This window comes from Macrobrachium nipponense, chromosome 2, assembly GCF_015104395.2.
Source record: "Macrobrachium nipponense isolate FS-2020 chromosome 2, ASM1510439v2, whole genome shotgun sequence".
In the NCBI taxonomy this organism is placed as follows: Eukaryota; Metazoa; Arthropoda; class Malacostraca; order Decapoda; family Palaemonidae; genus Macrobrachium; species Macrobrachium nipponense.
The window spans coordinates 24,340,567-24,361,064 of record NC_087201.1 but is presented as its reverse complement, the minus strand read 5'-3'; the positions used below and the strand labels follow the sequence as shown (position 1 = coordinate 24,361,064).

Genomic DNA, 20,498 nt, shown 5'->3' with positions numbered 1-20,498 from the left:
GAAAATAAAAGGATGGTAAACCATGAATTCAGAATACACCGATCAGCACATTTTTAAGATTTAGCATTCCGTGGCCTAATTGCTGTAGTTGACGCTTGATTCCGTCTTAAGAACCCTTCAGTGAAGAAAATTCAAAATCATACATTTCCTTATTCTCCAGAGATCATACTCGGAGACAAGTTGACCTTATGGTCATCGAGGACCTAACCTCATGAAGCATATATTAACACTTCACTCCTTTTATCTTTTGATTAATTTTCTACTTTCTTAGCTTCTGAGAGTTGAAGATGTATGTATGCAGCATCCTGCTGCATAATAGACACTGAGAATCAGTTTATTAATGTATTTTTCTGAACGCAACTTCCAACACCACTAGTGCCCAGATGATAGTCTATGGGTATACCCAATATTGACCTACGAAGCACCCACCCTCGGTCCCAGCATTAGAGCGGTAAGCAACGTCATTTAGGGTTAGAGCCACATTCTCACGGTAATACCTAAGCATTTGTAATACTGCTCCAGTTCAGACTTCCTCACCCCTAGCCTGCCAACGAAATGATCATGACCAGTTGCAAATTCTCTAGATGTATACTAGTATTTGGCCAGCCCCTGTTTTTTTTCCATGCCCCTAGGTTAGATTAGGTTTGGTTTTGTTAGGTTAGGTTAGGCTAGGTTGGGTTAGGTTGGGTTAGGTTAGGTTAGGTTAGGTTGGGTTAGGATAGGTTAGGTTAGGTTAGGTTGGGTTAGGTTAGGTTAGGTTAGGTTACTCAAGAAGTATCCCGTAAGTAATTTGGGTGTGAGAAACACAAAGAGATTATTTTCAAGAAGATTCTATGGATAGTTTTTATGATATGGCGTCCCGCTTTTTCAGGGAAGGTTCGGTATACTTGGTTACGGTTTGGGAATATGCTGCCCAGTCAATCATTCGAAACAAGTAGTGCACTATCCTTCAGTTCACTAAACGTAGACTGTCATTCCTCCTCTCTCTTATATCACAGCCATTAATGTCGCTATGGATAGACTATACTCTGTTTTTTTTCCATCTGTCCATCCGCCTGTGGTGGTCGCGCATGGTAACACTGCTTCCCGGGCTTTAAATAGTTACGCTATGTCTAAATTTTAGGTAAATAAAAGGATATCTGGGTGTACATTTGCAACTGAAAAATGTTTTAATCATTTACTGTATGCGAATTACACCGTTAATATTCGAAATAGGATATTATATAAAGCCCGGGACGCAGTGTTGCCATGCGCAAACTCCACAGGCGGATGGACAGATGGAAAAAACAGGTATAGTAATGATATAATCCTTGCATTATACTATGTCTTTATTTTCATTTCCCTCAACTTGACCTTCTCCTGACGTGAAGTTATCTAGAAAGAAAAATCAAACACTCATTCTCCAAAATTAAGGATATAGTTTTGTCGCTTACTCGGGGAGTAAGCCTACAAATTACATTGCTGTTGTTGTTCCTCTCCTTCTTGGTGGGTGGGGGGCGGGGGTAGGAAAGACCCATGGAAGAGCATAAAAATGTCTGAAAAAGGTGTCTCGCGTTGAGTTCTAGATACAGAAATTTTAAGATAGGATATTTATGGTTTATTTATTAGAACGAAAGTATAAAAAATAAACAATGTGCATGTTAAACAGTACAGAAGAATTATTTCCAATAAAATGTAGCGTCTCTATTTTAATTTTCGTTGGTGAAACAACGCTTTATTTGACCGTAGATTTCATCACGTTTTAATTTATGGTAAGTTAGGAATATGAGGTTTGCAACTTATGCGGGAATGGAAAATCTTGCACACGTTCAGAATAAGCTGAAGGTTCGATCACGCCTTATTTAGCTTTTACCTTACTGGAAAAAGCGAGATATGAAATTCTGCCGCGAAAAAAACGATGAAGCTATTAAATTGGGTGTAATGAAGTTACTGAAGTCGTGTAGAAGTTGAAGTTATCTGTGATATGAATTTTTTGACACTAAAATCTTGTGTCAGTCTTAGAAAAAAAAGAAAAAGAAAATATGAACAGTTTGAGTCATGGAAAGTTTCTGGAAAAAGTTTTGATTTAGCCGTCTGATTTACTTCTTAGACTTCAGTAATGGGTTAGATTTAGTCGCTGGATTTTGCATAATAAATGAACTTTTGCGGCCTGATTTTACCGCTTAGATATATCACTAAATTATGTTTGTCATTTACCATCTTGTTGCTCTGGTTGACTGGATTCTATCCGATATTTTTCTTTAAATCACTTTTACTTTCCCGGGTGATTGTACCGTTTTGTTTTATTCTAAATATCATGCTTTATATATTAAATATGATTTCCAAATGACATGTTAAATCATCCCGTTGTACAAATGCTCTACATTCTCTTTCTTTTATCGCTTTGTGTTCAGTTTACTTATATTTATACACCTAATTTTGACGGGTGATTCACTTCATGACGTCTAAGTTAGCCGCTGTATTTTATCGAAACGCTCTATCCCCATGTTTCATTAATCATTTGATATCATTACGAAACTTTACTTCCCCTCTTGATTTCATTAAGATATTTCCCCTTTTACCAAATGTGATTTTATCCGAACGCGTTATTTCATCGCCTGACACCTTAGCGCTGCCGCCTCTGATATCTCAATAGTTTGTCATAAGAATTATTTCACCAAAAGAATGTTTATTTTTTCACTCACGTCCAATGAAACTGTTTTTGAGGTCAAAAGGTAAATGTATAAGTGACGAAGTTCACACCTACCCACACACACACAAATATGCACACATATATATAAATGAATTGTGCGTTTGTTTGGGAGTACTTATATATAAAACCTAGATATATGAATAAGAATACAAGAACATTCCCCTTGAATCCAAAGACTCTGTAATCCTTGTGGGGAGAGGGAGGGGGAGTTGGTTTGGGGGCAGCCGAGCTCCCATCGGTACTTGGTGGAGCTTTGGACGGCCTCCTCATCAGCCCCATAACTTTCGTGTAAACTTGAGCAAGCATCAATTATCCCGTCATTATTGATGTTATGGCCGTTGCTTCTTTTCAGCCGAAGGATAATCACGTTTTTTTTAGGGGGGCGTGGGGCATATTTTGAAGGTTTTCGAAGAACGGAAGGTTTTTGCGGAAAATATATTTTTTTCCCGCTTACTCGGGAAGTAAGCCTTACAAACTACTCTGTTTTGTTGTTGTTTTTGTTGTTGTTGTTGGTGGTGGTGAAGTAGGAAACGTCTACGGAGGAGCCTAAAAAGATTTGAAAAAGGTGTTTCGTGTTGAGTTAATGATACAGGAATTTGGGATAGGATATTTATGATTTATTTCTTAGAATGAAAGTGTCAAAAATAAATAATGTACATATTAAACACCATAGAACAATTATTTCTAATAAAATGTGGCGTATTTATGTTTTTCGTTGGTGAAACAAGGCGCTATTTGACCGTAGAGTTTAGCGCGTTTTAATTTACGTTAAGTTAGGAACATAATGTTAACAACTTATGCGTAAGGGGAAAATCTGACATGCGTCCCGAGTAAGCTGGAGGTCGGATCACATCTTGTATTTCTCGTTCTTATTCGTTGACTTAAAGGATTTAATTTCTAACGGCGCCCCGCGGAAAGCGTTAGGCTTATTCCAGTATTTGATTCAGGTGGTAGAATGCATAATATTTTCTCAAAGTAAAGAAACTAGTTTCCTAAATGCTTAAAGTAACAGTATTTATAGCATTTGCTTTCTAGAAATGTAGATTAGAGTGAATTGGTATAATTGAGAGTATTTGAAATAATTGTGTCAGTTTTAGGACAATGCTTTCGGTGACTAATATACGGGATTTGAATTAGTGACGGAGTTATATTTTTGGTTCATGTGCCACGTTTTACAGCATTTAAAGTAGCCTGTATAAAGTGACGGAATTTACGTGGATTTCTTCCAAGTTCAAAATGTTTACATTTTAGTTTTCTGCAAAAGAAAACTATTGTGCCGGCATTGTCCGTCTGTCCGCCCGAATTTTTTTTTTTTGATTGTGTCTATTAAACCTGGCGTCACAATATCAAGATTATTGACACCGAAATAAATTTAAATAGAAAAAAAAATTATATTTAAAATAAATTTCATATAAAAATATCTAAAAATATATGTATATAAATATATTTGTTCAAATATATAAATTCTTACATAGACAATCTAGGTATAATCTAAATTTTGCTAAATATATATATAAATATATATATATATATATATATATATATATATATATATATATATATATATATATATATATATATATATATATATATTATATATATTGTGTGTGTGTGCATGTGTGTATATATAGACAGACATACAGAGAGAGCGGAAGAAAGTGCAAGCAAGTTTCCATAAGACCCAGAGAATTAGTGAGAGAGAGAGAGAGAGAGAGAGAGGGGGTAGAGAGTTAGAGATGAGCGAGAGCTAGAGAAGAGAAGAGAGCGCACTATACATATATGGATATCTTTCACTTTAAAACTAGCGAGGACAGGCAGGTATGATCCTTGATATATTATAGATAATAAATACCTTTCTTCGGAGGTGGACATCCTTACGCTCTGATTAAAATGATTTGAAGGGGGAAGAGAATGCTGAATCACGGAAGTCTATCTATAAAGGACAATCAAAGGATTCCTTTCGAAGTAATGATCAACGGAAAATCAAACTCGTCTCGATAGTTATCAAAATGAACATCATTATATGAAAGCTATTTTAAAGACTTCGGAAAAAAATGATGCTAGAAACGCAAGGAAATAAATAAATGACATTTAGCTGACTATACTGCAAGTATAGAATACATTACTTCATAGATTCTTGTCAGTATCATAGGAAATATATCTACACCATTTTAAAATCGGCTAATTAATCATTTCATACGACAGATGATAAGTCTTTGCGAGGAAGCGAGAAAGTCCATTATTATCTCTTACTGTTCGGTCTGATATCCGTCTTTATTTATTTCTGGTAAATTAATTCATAGTTGTAAAACGGAGCAATAGCTGGGGTATTAAGTATTTAAACATACATACATACACAAACACACACACACACACATATATATATATATATATGTATATATATATATATATATATATATAATATATCTATATATATATAGATTATATCACATTAATATATATAAAAATATTATATATAATATATAATTATATATACATACCTTATATATATACGTATATTTCTATATGATATATATCTATATATATATATATATATATATATATATATATATATATATATATATCTATATATATATAATAGATAGATACATAGATAGATAGATAGATAGATATACACGTGGGTGCGCGCGTGTATGTATAGTGAGACACAGACTGAATTTGCATATACGTCTATTTGCATTTAGAAATGAAGACCAGTAATATCCGCGACGGAGAAGGAGAAAGAAGAGAAGATGACCAATGTCAAGAATTTCCCTTTCAGCACTAAATCGCAGATCCCTTTAACCCAAATGCAATGGCCACATTACAATTAGTATACTGCAATTACTCGTAACCATTTTCCAACGCTTTGCAGAAACTAACTGAAGACGCGAGTTAGAAATACCGTCATTATATACAGGCATCATCCAGTTACGTATTATCTTCTGCATTCGCAGTGTAAAAGGGAGCTGACTGTAAAATCCCCCAGCTGATGTCACTGAAACTCATCTTGATTGGCTAGTATCCCGCTGCGCAACAACCGACATTGGCTAAAAATTCAAAGGCGTTGACCAATCAGGAAGAAAGATCGAAGACCTTATAACACCCAAAGTCTCACTAGGGAGCATCAAAAACAAGGTATAACCGTTAAAGTCATATCAAGGATGGACTAAGAGATGATATTAAAAAAAATGAACAACATGCTTAGTTTCTAAAGACTTTCTTGAAAGAATAAGAAGAAAAAGAAAAAAAAACATGCCACTTTGAAAAATGGCGTTTAGCATTATGATATACTTTTCTATGCGTCAAAACTAAGGGCTTGGAATAAGAAATGGAAACAAATTTAATAGTAATATTATCAGTACTAATAATAACATAAAATGATGATTTTTATTTGTATGTCCATTAAACCGCTATTCCGACGTATTAGTCCGAAATGCAAAATTAGAGTATCGATGGCATATGTAAATAATGAAAAGACGACCAATGATGACATTATTTATCACCAGATCACACCTCCCTGCGTTTCCTAGGACACCCGCCCCCCAAAAAATATATAATAATAATAATAATAATAATAATAATAATAATAATAATAATAATAATAATAATAATAATAATAATAATAAGCCCTCCACTGGAGCCTGTGCAAGAAACATCAGCTACCTTGCAGTAATAAGTGGTACGAGCACCAACCTGAAGGAGTGATAGAAAACGATCAGGCAAAGATCCTCTGGGACTATGGTATCAGAACGGATAGGGTGATACGTGCAAACAGACCAGACGTGACATTGATTGACAAAGTCGAGAAGAAAGTATCACTCATTGATGTCGCAATACCATGGGACACCAGAGTTGAAGAGAAAGAGAGGGAAAAAAATGGATAAGTATCAAGATCTGAAAATAGAAATAAGAAGGATATGGGATATGCCAGTGGAAATCGTACCCATAATCATAGGAGCACTAGGCACGATCCCAAGATCCCTGAAAAGGAATCTAGAAAAACTAGAGGCTGAAGTAGCTCCAGGACTCATGCAGAAGAGTGTGATCCTAGAAACGGCACACATAGTAAGAAAAGTGATGGACTCCTAAGGAGGCAGGATGCAAAACCCGGAACCCCACACTATAAATACCACCAGTCGAATTGGAGGACTGTGATAGAGCAAAAAAAAAAAAAAAAAAATAATAATAATAATAATAATAATATTTACTAAGACATATTTCGAGAACTGGATTGTGTATTGAATTTAAAAGATATTCCATATGAATTTCCGGTTCCAATAATAATAAATAATGATAGAAATAATAATATAATAATAAAATAATAGTAATAATAATAATAATAACAACCAAGGAAAAACTAGATGCTGAAGCACAACCAGGGACTCATGCAGAAGATGTGCTATAGAGACAGCTACGAGAAAACAGCGAACATAGTAAGAAAAGTGATGGACTCCTAAGGAGCAAGATGCAACCCGGAACCCCACAAAAAAAATACATATACATACACACACACACACACACACACACACACACACACACACACATATATATATATATATATATATATATATATATATATATATATATATATATATGTGTGTGTGTGTGTGTGTGTGTGTGTGTATAATGAATTGAAGTGACGAGTGCATATCGTAAAAAAAAAAAAACATTCGTCACGAGATCAAATGACAAATTTTTGTTAACTGTCTTCGTGTATGTATGCCCTCGAAGACTAAATTTGGGTATTTCTCTCTTTCTCTCTCTTTCTAATATATATATATATATATATATATATATATATATATATATATATATATATATATATATATATATATATATATATATATAATATATATATATATATATATATATATATATATATATATATATATATATATATATATATATATATATATATATTGCAAATTCCACAATGGTCCCGTGGGTGAAGTATATAAGAGATCCTTACGTGAAAATGAAAGAAGGAGGTACCAAGACTTTCAACTTTTATTCCAAAGTCATCTTCAGGGTACTAAACAATTTTAAGAAAAGAAATTGTGACCTCATATAGCTTTCCTGCGTAAGTTGTATTCTGAAAATTGTTAGGATCCTTAAGATGAATTTGGAATAAAAGTTGAAAGTCTTGGTACCTCCTTCTTTTATTCTTTCACGTGGAAGGATCTTCTTATTATATATGCATAAATATATATTATATATATATATATATTATATATATATATATATATATATATATAAATATATAATATGATATATATATATTATATATATATATATATATATATCATATATATATATATATATATATATATATATATATATATATATATATATAAGCATGACTGTATGTATTCTTATCCCTCTCTACTATGTTTGATAACAGTGTTGTAACGACAATTCTTTAATAATGGCGAACCGTTAACACTGTCATTGACATGATGTCATCCAAAGTCTATAGGGAGGAGATGACCTCAGGTCTACGTTATATTATTTTATTACGACTTCCAGCTCTTTTCCCTGTTACGTCAACATGAAAAGTATTCAATCCCCTAGAAATAATTTCTGAGCTTCATTGATTTAATTATGACAAGAAAACTCTCTTCTGACTTGTCAACACGAAACCATCGGACCCAACTTTCTTTCACATAAGTTAAATAAAGAAAATCCCTGCGAAGAGTGGTCGTTCAAAATCGTACTTCGGCTTATGTATATAGCTGCTCCATTAGCGCTCTCTTGGCGTTGACAATAGATCTAATTGGTATCCCTTAACAAGATGCAAATGATAAAGGATTGGAAGCCATTTGCCCAGGGGACTTTTCCTAATTTGTTCGGGTCGGTTTTTATGTCTGCGACTTCTAGGTGGAACCTGAAAATTCGGTCTAAATCTTTTAAGCGCCTTTTCTGACTCATTTACAGCCTCAAAATGCGGGTTTTCTCGTCCAGTCTTGTCATCTGATTAGTTCAGTACTGTAATAGGATAAGTTCTCTCTTTTATTCAATAAAAAGTCATCTCTGTTATTAAGGATAGAGTGCCACATTTATCAATACTTCTTTAACCTTCTCACTTTTCGTCTGGTTCTTTTATTTCGTCCTCACTAAATTAAGTCGAAAATCTACATTTCAACGTAACACTTATAATAATAGATACTTCCAGTTGAGGAAGCCATTTCTTAACTTTATTTTGAACGGTTCCTTTTTATATCAGTATCTTAGTTATATTTTTGTATCTGTTTTTGTTATCATTTTATTTTGGTTTTGTTTTTTTGTTTGGCTACTTCCAGATCCCTTCCTCACAGTATTAAGTAGAAGGTCATTCAAAGAGGCCAGCAACAGTATTCATCTACCTTATATAGATGACCAAACTTCACTCCACAAATTCTCCTGCAAAAGAAAACTCACGGGAGACATCGCTGAATTTAGCGCTCAAGGGCAGTGGTTCCTGGATTGTCATTCATTCCTGGATTGTCATTCATTTTTGGATTGTCATTCATTCTTGGATTGTCATTCATTCTAGGATTGTCATTCATTCTTGGATTGTCATTCTTTCTTGGATTGTTATTTATTCTAAGATTTCCATTTATCTAAGGTTGTCATTCATTCAAGGATTGTCATTCATTCATGGATTGTCATTCATTCCAGGAATGACATTCATTCTGAAATAAATTCGAGCCATAAATGACAAAAACGTCATCGAGAGATGTTGCACAGGACCTTAATTTTAGGAAGTGAATCCATTAGAAAATTAAGTTCAATCATTCATAAACGAATCTGACCGAGATCTTTTACTGTAAAACTTGATTTCATCGATTTGCAAAGGGGAATATTTACGAATTCTTGATTAGACAACACTGGACAAGAAATAAACGGAATCTTTATTGTTGGATTTCAGTCACTCAACATTAAATTTCGCTTCAGTCGTCAAAGTAGGGTTCGATAATGGAGACTTTGTATTCTTATTCTGAATAAGATAGACGAAATAAAAAAAGTGGTCAACATTCGATTTCATAATAAACAACTTTATCCGACTTGAATATTGATTTTTTTGAATTTTAAAAGAATTTCTGCTCCAGAAATATAGTAAAGTATCTTTTTGACTCATTCTATTAAAATTATATTTCGTGTGTTTAATCAGTAAAAAAATTATGTGATAATTTCTATAATTACATTTTAATGATTTATGGTAAAGAAATATTTCAAAATGTTGGCATTTAGTTTCAACAATTAGTAGCGTGATTTTCATCAAAAGTGAAAAACATAATCTCAGCAACTGATAAAGAAATTCCTTTAAAAAAAAGTCTAAGACTAATTTTATAATAAAAAAAAAATCAGTCCTATCCAGAACCTCAGACCAAAAAAAAAAAAAAGCTTACTAACATTTCGGATATGAGTAAAATTCTTTCAACTAAAATGAGATGATCAGCACTATATGAAAACAATAAACAAATATCTCCAGTTATTAACAAACAAGAATCAACTCGATTCGATAAACTGTCGATATATATTTTTGGAGTTCTTCTCCCCCTATCACAAGGACTGGCCACGCACACACACACACACATATATATATAACATACATATATATGAATTTTTATCACATCATCGTGATTCAAATACATGCATCAAGCTACAAAGGTCCTTTAACACCTAATCCACTCTACCTCGGAATTAGTATATTTTCGTATATGTTAACCGAAGGGGAATTTTTTAGTTGATAATAAATAATAATTTCGTCCTCTCGTGGACGAAATTATTATAAAGAAATAAAATTCCCTTCGGTTAACATATTCGAAAATACATTAAATCCGAGGTAGGGCGAATTGGATATTAAAGGACATTTGTAACTTGATGCATATACATACATGTATATATATTATATATATATATATATATATATATATATATATAATATGAAATCTTGCACTGCAATATTATGATGAATATTGGTGGGAGGAATTTAGGAGCATTCGTATCCTATGTCAGTCATGACGATTTCTTATATTCAGTGAATATATATGATATGTATATTATATGTGTGTGTATAACATTAGCCATGGAAAAAAGCTGCCGAAGTGGGGGCGGGGGTGGAGGGGGTGTGTTAGTCATTAGTGGGGGGTTGGCAACCCACGGAGTGTAAATTTCCGGCCGCCGCTGCTATCGTCCATTGCCTGGGCAACGTTCATTAGCATATTCATTAAGGCTCTTTAGCGTCTGTTGTCCTTAATTATTCTCACGCCTTCTGTTAAACCGAGTCGTATTCATTATACAAAAGACTTTATCTGTTGTTATGATGAAAACAACGGGGCTCGGATTACGTAATAACGAAGCATTTTGATAATGAAGGTATATACTGCAATGCGTTTTGCAGTTTTCTCGCGTTTCAGCGCTGCTTAGCTACGCGTAGCAATATACGTATCAGTTATTGTGTTCCTGAAAGCAATCATCGTTTGGTTTGGTTTCATTTGCATAGACAGATTCGCCATTTTCTCAGCTCTAACCGGTTTCTTACTCAAACTAATAATGATCTATTGTCTGGCGAATATAGTATTAGCTCTGGCTGAACCCGAGTTCTGAACCGTACTACTATCATATTTTAGTAATATAATTTTCTTAATCAATGCAAGTTGGAATATTCTTTTGACTTTATCAATTGATCCCTCATATATATCTATATGTTATATTCACGAGGCAAAACTCTCAAGAATCAAAATCAATAGTGAAATATGTTAAATAAAATTTATTTAAATATATAACAATACCTCACCACCAGAGTAGCTGTGACACACTTTTCGAGACACAAAAATAACAGTCATAATGGAATATACAAACGTGAGCTTTGGTTTTTCCAGGGCTCGCCCTTCCCGCCCCCCACCCCCCGCGGATGTCGGGAGGCGACGACGCCCCTGGCGAAGAAGATCCTTCGGGAGAACTGAACATCTGGAGTCGCTTGTGGGCGCAGAGGGGCGCGGCTGCCTCACTCGTGAACGGGATGTCAGTTCTTCAGATGGTGTAGATAGAGGGCAGTGAGCGCCCCCTGGGCGGGAAAAGGCGAGGAATTCCCCCCTTGGGCCCCGAGGTACGTCAAGGGGGCGGGGCAGAGAAGCGGAGGCCCCGGGTGATGCAGCAAGCCCCCAGGGTAAGCCAACAAACCGGGGGGGCTGGGGGGCTGCGTGGGGGTGTTCACGTCGCATCCGGGGTTCTGCTTCTTCCACTTGGTGCGGCGATTCTGGAACCAGATCTTGACCTGCGTCTCCGTCAGGTTGAGCGCCAGAGCCAAGTTCAGCCGCTCGCACACGCTCAGGTAGCGGGTGTGTTTGAACTTGTTCTCCAGGGCCACCAGCTGCTCGTAGGTGAAGGCCGTCCGCGCCCTCCGCGGCTTCCCTCCGCCAGCCTCGCACTTCCGCTTCTTGGAGGCCACGCCGTCGTCGTCGACGTCGTCGTCGTCGTCCTTGTCTCCCAGGTCGTCGTTGTCGCCCATTCCGTCGCAGCCTTCGTCGCTTCCTCCCGCGCCTCCGACGCTGAGTTCAGAATCGGAGTCTGGAAGCGGAATGAGAGAGAGAGATCGTTTCCGAGGTTAACTTAGACGTCAAAATATAAACTATAATAATATTAACACTCCTCATCTAATAATAATAATAATAATAATAATAATAATAATAATAATACTAAGTATTATTAAAATTAATATCATTAGCAAAGAATCACGACGAAATATTCCGTCAGTTTCTCAATATTCGTAAATTGAATCAATGTTTTTCATATTCATGACCGTTTCAGAATTTTGAAAATATTTTTCCATTTGGAATTTTTTTTCTTTTTACTCGCTCAAAGCAAGCTGTAGTATGTTTTGCAATTGATAAAATTCCAGTTCAACATCAAATTAGATTTTGCAACATAAAATTAAGCAATGAAGCGCTTATTATTTATTTATTTATTTTTTGACAATATACATAAGAAAAAGTTTACTTCCAAGTTTATATATTCGTAAAATATGATAAACTTATGACAAATGAAAATATATTTGCAAAGCGTTGTCAATGAAAACGGCAGAAATATCTGCATCGATAAGTCAGTGGCAGAAAACGTATAAATGGCATTTAAAATTTTTTTGTTCCCTTATGCTTGAAGTATTTCTTTCATAAATCTCTGGTAAGAAGATACAGCGGAAAGTTTTAAGGTGACGTTCATATTTCGTTTTTATACAAATCAAAAGATACAACCGAAAACAAAACTTGCATTTGCTGTTGCTATTAAAGTATTATAAGTTGTCTCCTAAAAGCATTACACGTTAACCGTGAAAGTCCGAATCTCTTTATAGTATTACGCGATGTGCAGGTTTCAATGACATTGTTACTTAGTATTTCATAAAACCCTGATTTCATTTATCGTTGTTTACACAGAAAAATAATGAAAAAATAAGGCTTTCAACATTAGTGAAGTGATATGATTTTTGCTTTAAAATTAAATAGAAAACCAAAAGGAAATAATAATTCTAGCTAGTGGAGCCACTGAAAAGATGTAATGGCAAGGCTAGTAAAACAAGTAGACTATGAATTTAAAAAATCCAGAAGCAACTAGGGTAATGAAGCGTACTGGAGCACTACAAGAAATATAAGGACATCTTTCAGCAAATCATGAAAAAGTCAAATCTTTCCCCGTTTATACCTCTGACTAAAATTCCGGAGCATGACTGATCATCTTCTCAATACACAGTAATTATATTTACTTTGTGGCTTAAATACATTAGTGGTATATCACGCGAAAAACGAAGCATAGATGAAATAGTAAACGTTAAGAGTGAGAAATATATCGTTTAAAAATATGTCCCATTAATGATATATTTTGCATCTAAATAAAAGGAAGAAAAACACCCTCTCAAACCTCACCACAAAGAGCAGAAGTGTCGGCGTGGAGCTGAGAGTCGTCTATGGATGACGTAACTTCTCCTGACGTCGTAACCTGGACGCGCCCCGTGAATTTATTGGGATCGAGGATATCCATGACGGAGAAGGGCGTGTGCCTCAAGCCCTGTGTCTCTGACGTCGGAGGAAGGTGCAGGGGCGGCTCCCGCGAGCGCGAGGAAACGGACAGCGAAGGAGGAGGAGGAGGACCACCCCCCGAAGGGGCCGTCTGAATGCTACTCAGTCCCCGGCTGTCGGGCGACAGAGCGGCGTTTCGAGAGGAGGGTCTGATGCTCTGGTGGGCTTCTGACGAAGCGTTCCCCGCTGGACTGTTGTTGTTGTTGTTGTTGTTGTTGCCATCGCCGTGGCACCGCACAGAGGAGGGACTGCTGCAGCTGCTGCTGCTGCTCATGGTGGTGGCAGCAGTGGCGCTGTTTCCGCTGCTTTGTCTGCTGTTATCGACGGCGATATGTCTGCTGCTGACTGTTAACGGGTAGCTGAGGTCCATGGGCGAAGTCGTGCTGGGAACCATCTGGACTTGAGTCTGGTCTTGAGACGGCAGCGGCGGCGGCGGCGGTGGGGGAGGAGGATGATGCTGCTGTTGCTTCTGAATTCGGGGCAAGACGGAATCCGGGGACACTGATCTCGAATCCATAATCGGAAACGAATGTTTTTGAAAGGAAGAAGAAGAAGAAAGGGTCCGCGAAGAAGGGCGTTTTCAGAAACTCATTATTTCGGGCACTGGCAAAAAGACTCCTTTCTTAGTGTTGTTGCGACGGGCAAAAGTTTCCCAAAGTTTCTATTTCGGAATGGCGTGTCAAGGGCGCTCGTGCCTCTCACTGCTTGCGTCCGCTCTTTCCAACTCCCAGCGAACGACTAACCGCTCTTCTCTCTGGCAGATGATATATTGGATGTTGCTAAACAACTCCCGAGCCATGGGGCGAGTTTACCAAATGAGGCTTCACCCAACTTAATGACGACAGTAATTGGCTACTGAAATCCCTACTTATCTAAACACACTCGCCATTGGTCCAGAGAGATTGATCCGTGATACACACCGCCCTCTCATTGGCTCGAGCCGCGCTAAGGGAGATGCGACGCGGCTCGCCAATGGCTGAGGAAGATTGTTTACAGAGGATGATTGTGAAGCGGCCGCTGATTGGCCGAGGTTGACTGCAGAGGAGGAGGGATGGTAAAAGAATCATCACCCGGTTAATGATGATGCGAAAATACGATTACCTCCTCAAGAATTCCATTTCACACCTACGTTGTTACCCTCCTGAGCTTCTAGACATGGGGGGAGGAGGAGGAGGGCGGGCGGGGGGCGGGGGGAGGCATACCGGCAGGACGGGGATAGGGGTGGGTATGGATTGGGGTAAGGGGGGGGGAGGGGCCTTCAACGCTCAAGGCCCCCAAGCAAACATAATTTTCCCACCCTAAACTTGATTTCAACCCCTGACTTACATTAAGGTCTCGGAGGACTCCAGTCTAAACTTTACTCACTTTAGCCACTTTGAAGCACTTTGTTTGGTCCTGGGTAACCACAGCGAGAGAAAGGGGAAGGGGAAGGGGGCCCTGGGGGGAGAGGGGGCCAGAGAAGAAAGAGAGAGAGACGAGAGAAAGGGGGGGAGGGGTGTTTGAGGAGACAGACTGGGGGAGAGGGGGCGGGAGAAGAAAGAAAGAGAGAGAGAGAGAGAGAAAGGGGGGTGGTGTGTTTGAGAGAAAGACTTGAGAGAGAGAGAAAGAGAGAGAGAGACCGGGTGGGGGTCAAGTGGAACGGGAGAGAGGTTGGGCGAGGGGGCAGCAGGGGTATGAGGAGGAGGTTTGGAAGTGGGTGGAGGGGCAGCTCATTAACTAGCGGTATAAGTGAGAGAAGTGGCGGCAGGAGGGAGGGGGTTGGGGGTTTGGGGGGGGAGGGGGAGAGAGAGAGTGTGATCTGGAGACTGGCCTCGGTGTGTGTAAGGTTATCAGACCAGATTAACTCCGGCAGCCACATTATTATCGTCGCCTCTTGTTGTTTGTTTCTTCGACGCCCGGGTTTTAATTAACGCTAGAGGGCGGGGTCGGGTGGGTCATCCCATCCCCCCTCCCCCATACCACCCCTATTACAACCAACCCTCCCCACAAAATTTTAAAAGGTCGGTTTCGTGTCTGTTGGGGGCGGGGCGGTGGTATAGGTGGATGGAAATCACAGGAAGAAAGAAAGAGAATTTCTGTGGGGAAATGGATGAAAAGGCGGCGAGAGGAAATAGAGTCGAAAAGTAAACGAATATGATGTAGGAACAAGCATGAGATTGTTTGTGTTTTACACAAACACTCTCGGAGGCGTTTGTGAGAGAGCGTGTTCGTGTAAATATTCATTAGATGATCAGCTATCTCACACACTATATGATTTCAAAGCTGTCAAATTAAATACTTTAAGACTTCTGTCTTTGCCTAAACATGCTTGCGTCCCATTCCATGTAAAGTCGAGGTTTTAAAATAGTATTTATTGCAATTTAATGTCAAGAAAATCCTTGATATTCACGAATATTAATCTACTTCGATTTAAATCTTTATCAGCAGTTTATCTCTTCCATAATTCAAAACTAAAGTAAGTCTCTGTTTATTTGGTTATCTTGACTAATTCTTTCTCGTGAAGGGCGGTTAAATATGTCTTCAAAAATTCCAAAAGTTAGTTTTGATTCCGATGATATATCTACGGCCATGGATCGAAACAAGATGGGGGCTACAGTTCAGGAGACCAAAACCCATCTTTATAAGCTCAGTGTCCATGAAAGAATGGGTGACACTTCCAAAAATAGCTTTTTTCGGAAGTGGGACTATTCTTAAGAATCCGGAAAGTTCAGTAACAAGCGGTAAATATGCTACTTTGACAGAAACCTAATGCTTGACTTTATCTTCCTTTATCTGAAAAGAGATAGAAACATTCCTGCCCTCTCTCTCTCTCTCTCTCTCTCTCTCTCTCTCTCTCTCTCTCTCTCTCTCTCTCTTTCACACACATATACATGCACATGCACACACGTATATACACTGACAGATACACACGCATAGCCACAATAACATTAGAATGGGCGACCACAGCATATACATACGCACACATGTATACTCGTGTGTATATATATATATATATATATATATATATATATATATATATATATATATATATATATATATATATACATATAGCGAATACCACAAGAAAATAATAGGTAGAAATCAAAGCGCTTCACAAGAAACGTGCCTTGACGGTATGTTAATAGTATAAACGAAAGCTCTTGGATTTCTGCCTATGATTTTTCTGTGGTATTTTTCATTTCAATGAAGTCACGTGCATATACTGTAATATTTTAAGCATATATATATATATATATATATATATATATATATATATATATATATATATATATATATAGCAAACGTAAGCGATATAAGAGTACTGTATGAGCATTTAATGCTGTGGCCGATGCTTACTTCTTGTAAAGTCTACTGAAGAAATGTCAGGTAGTCACAATGCAAAAGACATTGTACGTGGGTTGATGAGCGAAAAAGTAGACAAACAGAAAGATGATTTAAGTATCTGTTGGCGTGACAACGATCGGCATCTCTATTTGTCTCTTTTTGTCTGTCTCTCTCTTTTTTGTCAATTTTTTTTTAAAGATATGATTCATTGTTTGTCATTCCACCATAAAAGAATAATACAAGGTATTTTTTTGCGTTATTCATTTCTATATTGTCATAATTGGTGGGGATTTTGGACACCTTAGTATTAATTTCAGGGCCAGTGATAACAACAGTAAATTTTTAACTCAATATTTTCGTGTTTCGGGATACTTTAAGGCCATTTTAATTTTTACAAAATTCAAAATCTAACAATCTTGGAGTCCATTATGATAAAAAAGGTAGTTCCGTCTTTAAATACACAATCCTCCTTTGTTCAGTTGTACATCACCTAGGGTAAGTTGTTTGTTTTTTAAAACTCTCTCACTCACTGCCCGTCCTTTGTGAGGATAAGGTACAGAATAGCCTTACTGTTTTATTTTTATTTTTTTGTTTAAATTTTTCATTTTTTTATCAAAATTTTTTTTACATGCATTAATAACTTTTGTATGTAGTTTTTTTTTGTAATTTTTGTAATGCCTTAAGATATTCATAAATTTTTAAATGTTCTTTATGCTGTCGTTCATTGAATTTTTAAATAATGCGTAATTTTTATGAATTATGCATTGCATGGTTTTGTTGTTCACGTTTATATCTTTATTTAGCCTTGAGGATGCGACTATGAGTCGCGAAACGTCGGCAAAATAAATGTACCTGAGCACGATGCCTTTCCCTATGGTTCTCCTGATGATATATATATGTATATGAATATATATAGGTATATATATATATATATATATATATATATATATATATATATATATATACACACACACACACACACACATATAAGTAGAAACATACCGATCCTCGGCCGAGACTCGATCCCGGGTCTGAGCACCAATGTGAGTTATCGTTACCTCGAGCTGATATCCCGACCCAAGGTCGATTCTCAACCGAGAATCAGTAAGTCTTCCTTTATTTTCATCCAGTTCTAGGCATCGCCTCACACTTTATTAGCCACAATGCCCACTTAACCTCTCGTTTTCTTCACATTTTGCACGATTGTCCAAATGTGAAGGAAACAAGAAGTTAGGAGGGCATTGTGCCTAATAAATACTACATACGTAACTGTTAAAAAGTGACCATTAGATTCTGCACACTCACACACACACATATATATGTGTGCCTAATATATACCTAGATATATTATATATATATAATAATATATATATATAATAAATATAATATATATATATATAATAATAAAAGGAGCCCATAAAAACACCAAAATATAGAGAGAAAAGTACTATATTTCAGAGACTGCTGTCTCTCTCTTCAGGTGTATGAATGAGAAAAGTTTATAGAAAAGGTGGTATTTATACCACAGGTAAGCCAAATCACCCCTGCTGATAATTTTCCTTTAATCTTCTTGACGTAGATTCCCTATTTACTAAAGTACCAATACAGGACGTTCTTCTGTTTTTGAGGGAAAAATTATCCCCCTTTTCAGATCATTTCCCATTGGCGCTTGACAAAATAATAAAGTTAGTTGAATTATGTGCATCTAATAACGTATTTTCATTCGGGGAATCATTCTATAAGCAAAAATTCGGGTGCAGTATGGGTAGTCCTTTAAGTCCTGTTTTAGCCAATCTGTACATGGAATACTTTGAAACTACAGTAATAAATGCAATAAAACCCAAAGATATGCTGTGGATGAGATATGTGGATGATATCCTAACATTTTGGGATAATAGGTGGGACAATTTTAATGAATTCCTCTCAAAATTAAACGCATTAGTGCCCAGCATCAAATTTAAAGTTGAATGGGAAACAAACAACAAAATTCCTTTTCTTTATGTTTTAATAATCAGAGACACGACAGAATACAAATTTACCATATACAGAAAACCAACGTTCTCACTTTCATACATTCACTATTTTAGCTATCACGACATTGCTATCAACATAGGGTGTAGCCAGCAATCTGTTCTTAAGAGCCTTACGAATTGTTCCCCAGATTTCCTGAAAAAAGAATTTGAACTAATTCGTGGGCAACTTTTGTCTTTAAAGTATCCTGATCATATAATTGAGAAAGCAATTCACAAAGCAAACGTAATTTTCTACCGACCCCCTCAAAACAAGACACCCAAAAATAAAATAAAAATTCCTCACCTGGACAGAATAAAGACAGTGACTCAGACCCTCGGAAAATCTAACCCTTTTGCATTTACTTACCCAAACACCTTAGCCAAATCCCTGATTAACGTCCAACAAAAGACATTCCCCAAGGAAATAGGGGTTTATGAAACCCCATGCCAAGACTGTGACCAATATTACATCGGATTTACAGGAAAATCACTTCTCCAGAGATTAATACAACATAAACGGCCAGTTAAGTATGGACAACAGAACTCAGCTATTTTCAACCATATAAATGAACATAACCATAGAATAAACTGGAATTTGTCATGCATAATTTATAGCAGCAACTGCCGATACAAGAGTCAAATGATGGAATCGGCCTTAATAAAATAGAGGCAGGTAATGAACATCTCAAAAGGAGCATGGGTTTCAGATGTGATTGAAAAGGTTTTCATTCAACCAACGCTTAAGAAAATTAAAGGAAGATTATCAGCGGGGGTGACCTAAATTGGCTTACCTGTGGATGGATCTCTTTGTATAAATACCACCTTTTCTGTAAACTTTTCTCATTCATACACCTGAAGAGAGAGACAGCAGTCTCTGAAATATAGTACTTTTCTCTCTATAATTTGGTGTTTTTATGGGGTCCTTTTATTAGATGGAATTCTGTTGTAACAGAACATTTTTACCAGTCATATATACATATATGTATATGTATATATATATATATATATATATATATATATATTATATATATATATATATATGTGTGTGTGTGTGTGTGTGTGTGTGTGTGTGTGTGTGTGTAACTGTCTTCGTGTTATGTATCCTTTTGCCGAACACATGACGGTGTGTTAAGGCAGATAAAGAAAATAATAAATCAATAGTCATTAGGCTAATGCAAACAAATGCTCAAATTTAGTAAATTTACAAATAAATAAAGCGATAAAATAAATAAGCTGTACCTGTAAGAATATCAGTCAATACATAGTTGAAAGAAGTAAGCGAATTGTATTTTAACAAATAGTTGAATCCAGAGGAACACCTTTAAAAAAATAAATAAAATTAGAAAAAAAACGTGTTTACGATATTTTGATAAATGGAAAGTTAATTTTTCCTTTTTGGTTAAATTATTATGA

The 20,498-nt window shown here is 36.5% G+C and overlaps 1 protein-coding gene across 1 annotated transcript; it reads right to left on the bottom strand.

Annotated features, from left to right (window-relative positions):
* Positions 1 to 11,475: 11,475 nt before the first annotated feature.
* Positions 11,476 to 14,548, bottom strand: LOC135221403 (NK1 transcription factor-related protein 2-like). The gene is made up of 2 exons (XM_064259182.1): positions 13,597 to 14,548; positions 11,476 to 12,247 (listed from the first exon to the last, which is right to left on the bottom strand). Exons 1-2 carry the CDS (start codon positions 14,264 to 14,266, stop codon positions 11,703 to 11,705), a joined length of 1,215 nt encoding a protein of 404 aa, XP_064115252.1. The 5' UTR covers positions 14,267 to 14,548; the 3' UTR covers positions 11,476 to 11,702.
* Positions 14,549 to 20,498: the final 5,950 nt, after the last annotated feature.

Bases quoted from the DNA above. Each gene is read 5' to 3' on its own strand.
- LOC135221403 (XM_064259182.1), bottom strand. From the start codon at position 14,266: ATGGATTCGAGATCAGTGTCCCCGGATTCCGTCTTGCCCCGAATTCAG. The intron at 12,248-13,596 runs GTGAGGTTTGAG...TTCCGCTTCCAG, and splicing joins CGACACTTCTGCTCTTTGTG to ACTCCGATTCTGAACTCAGC.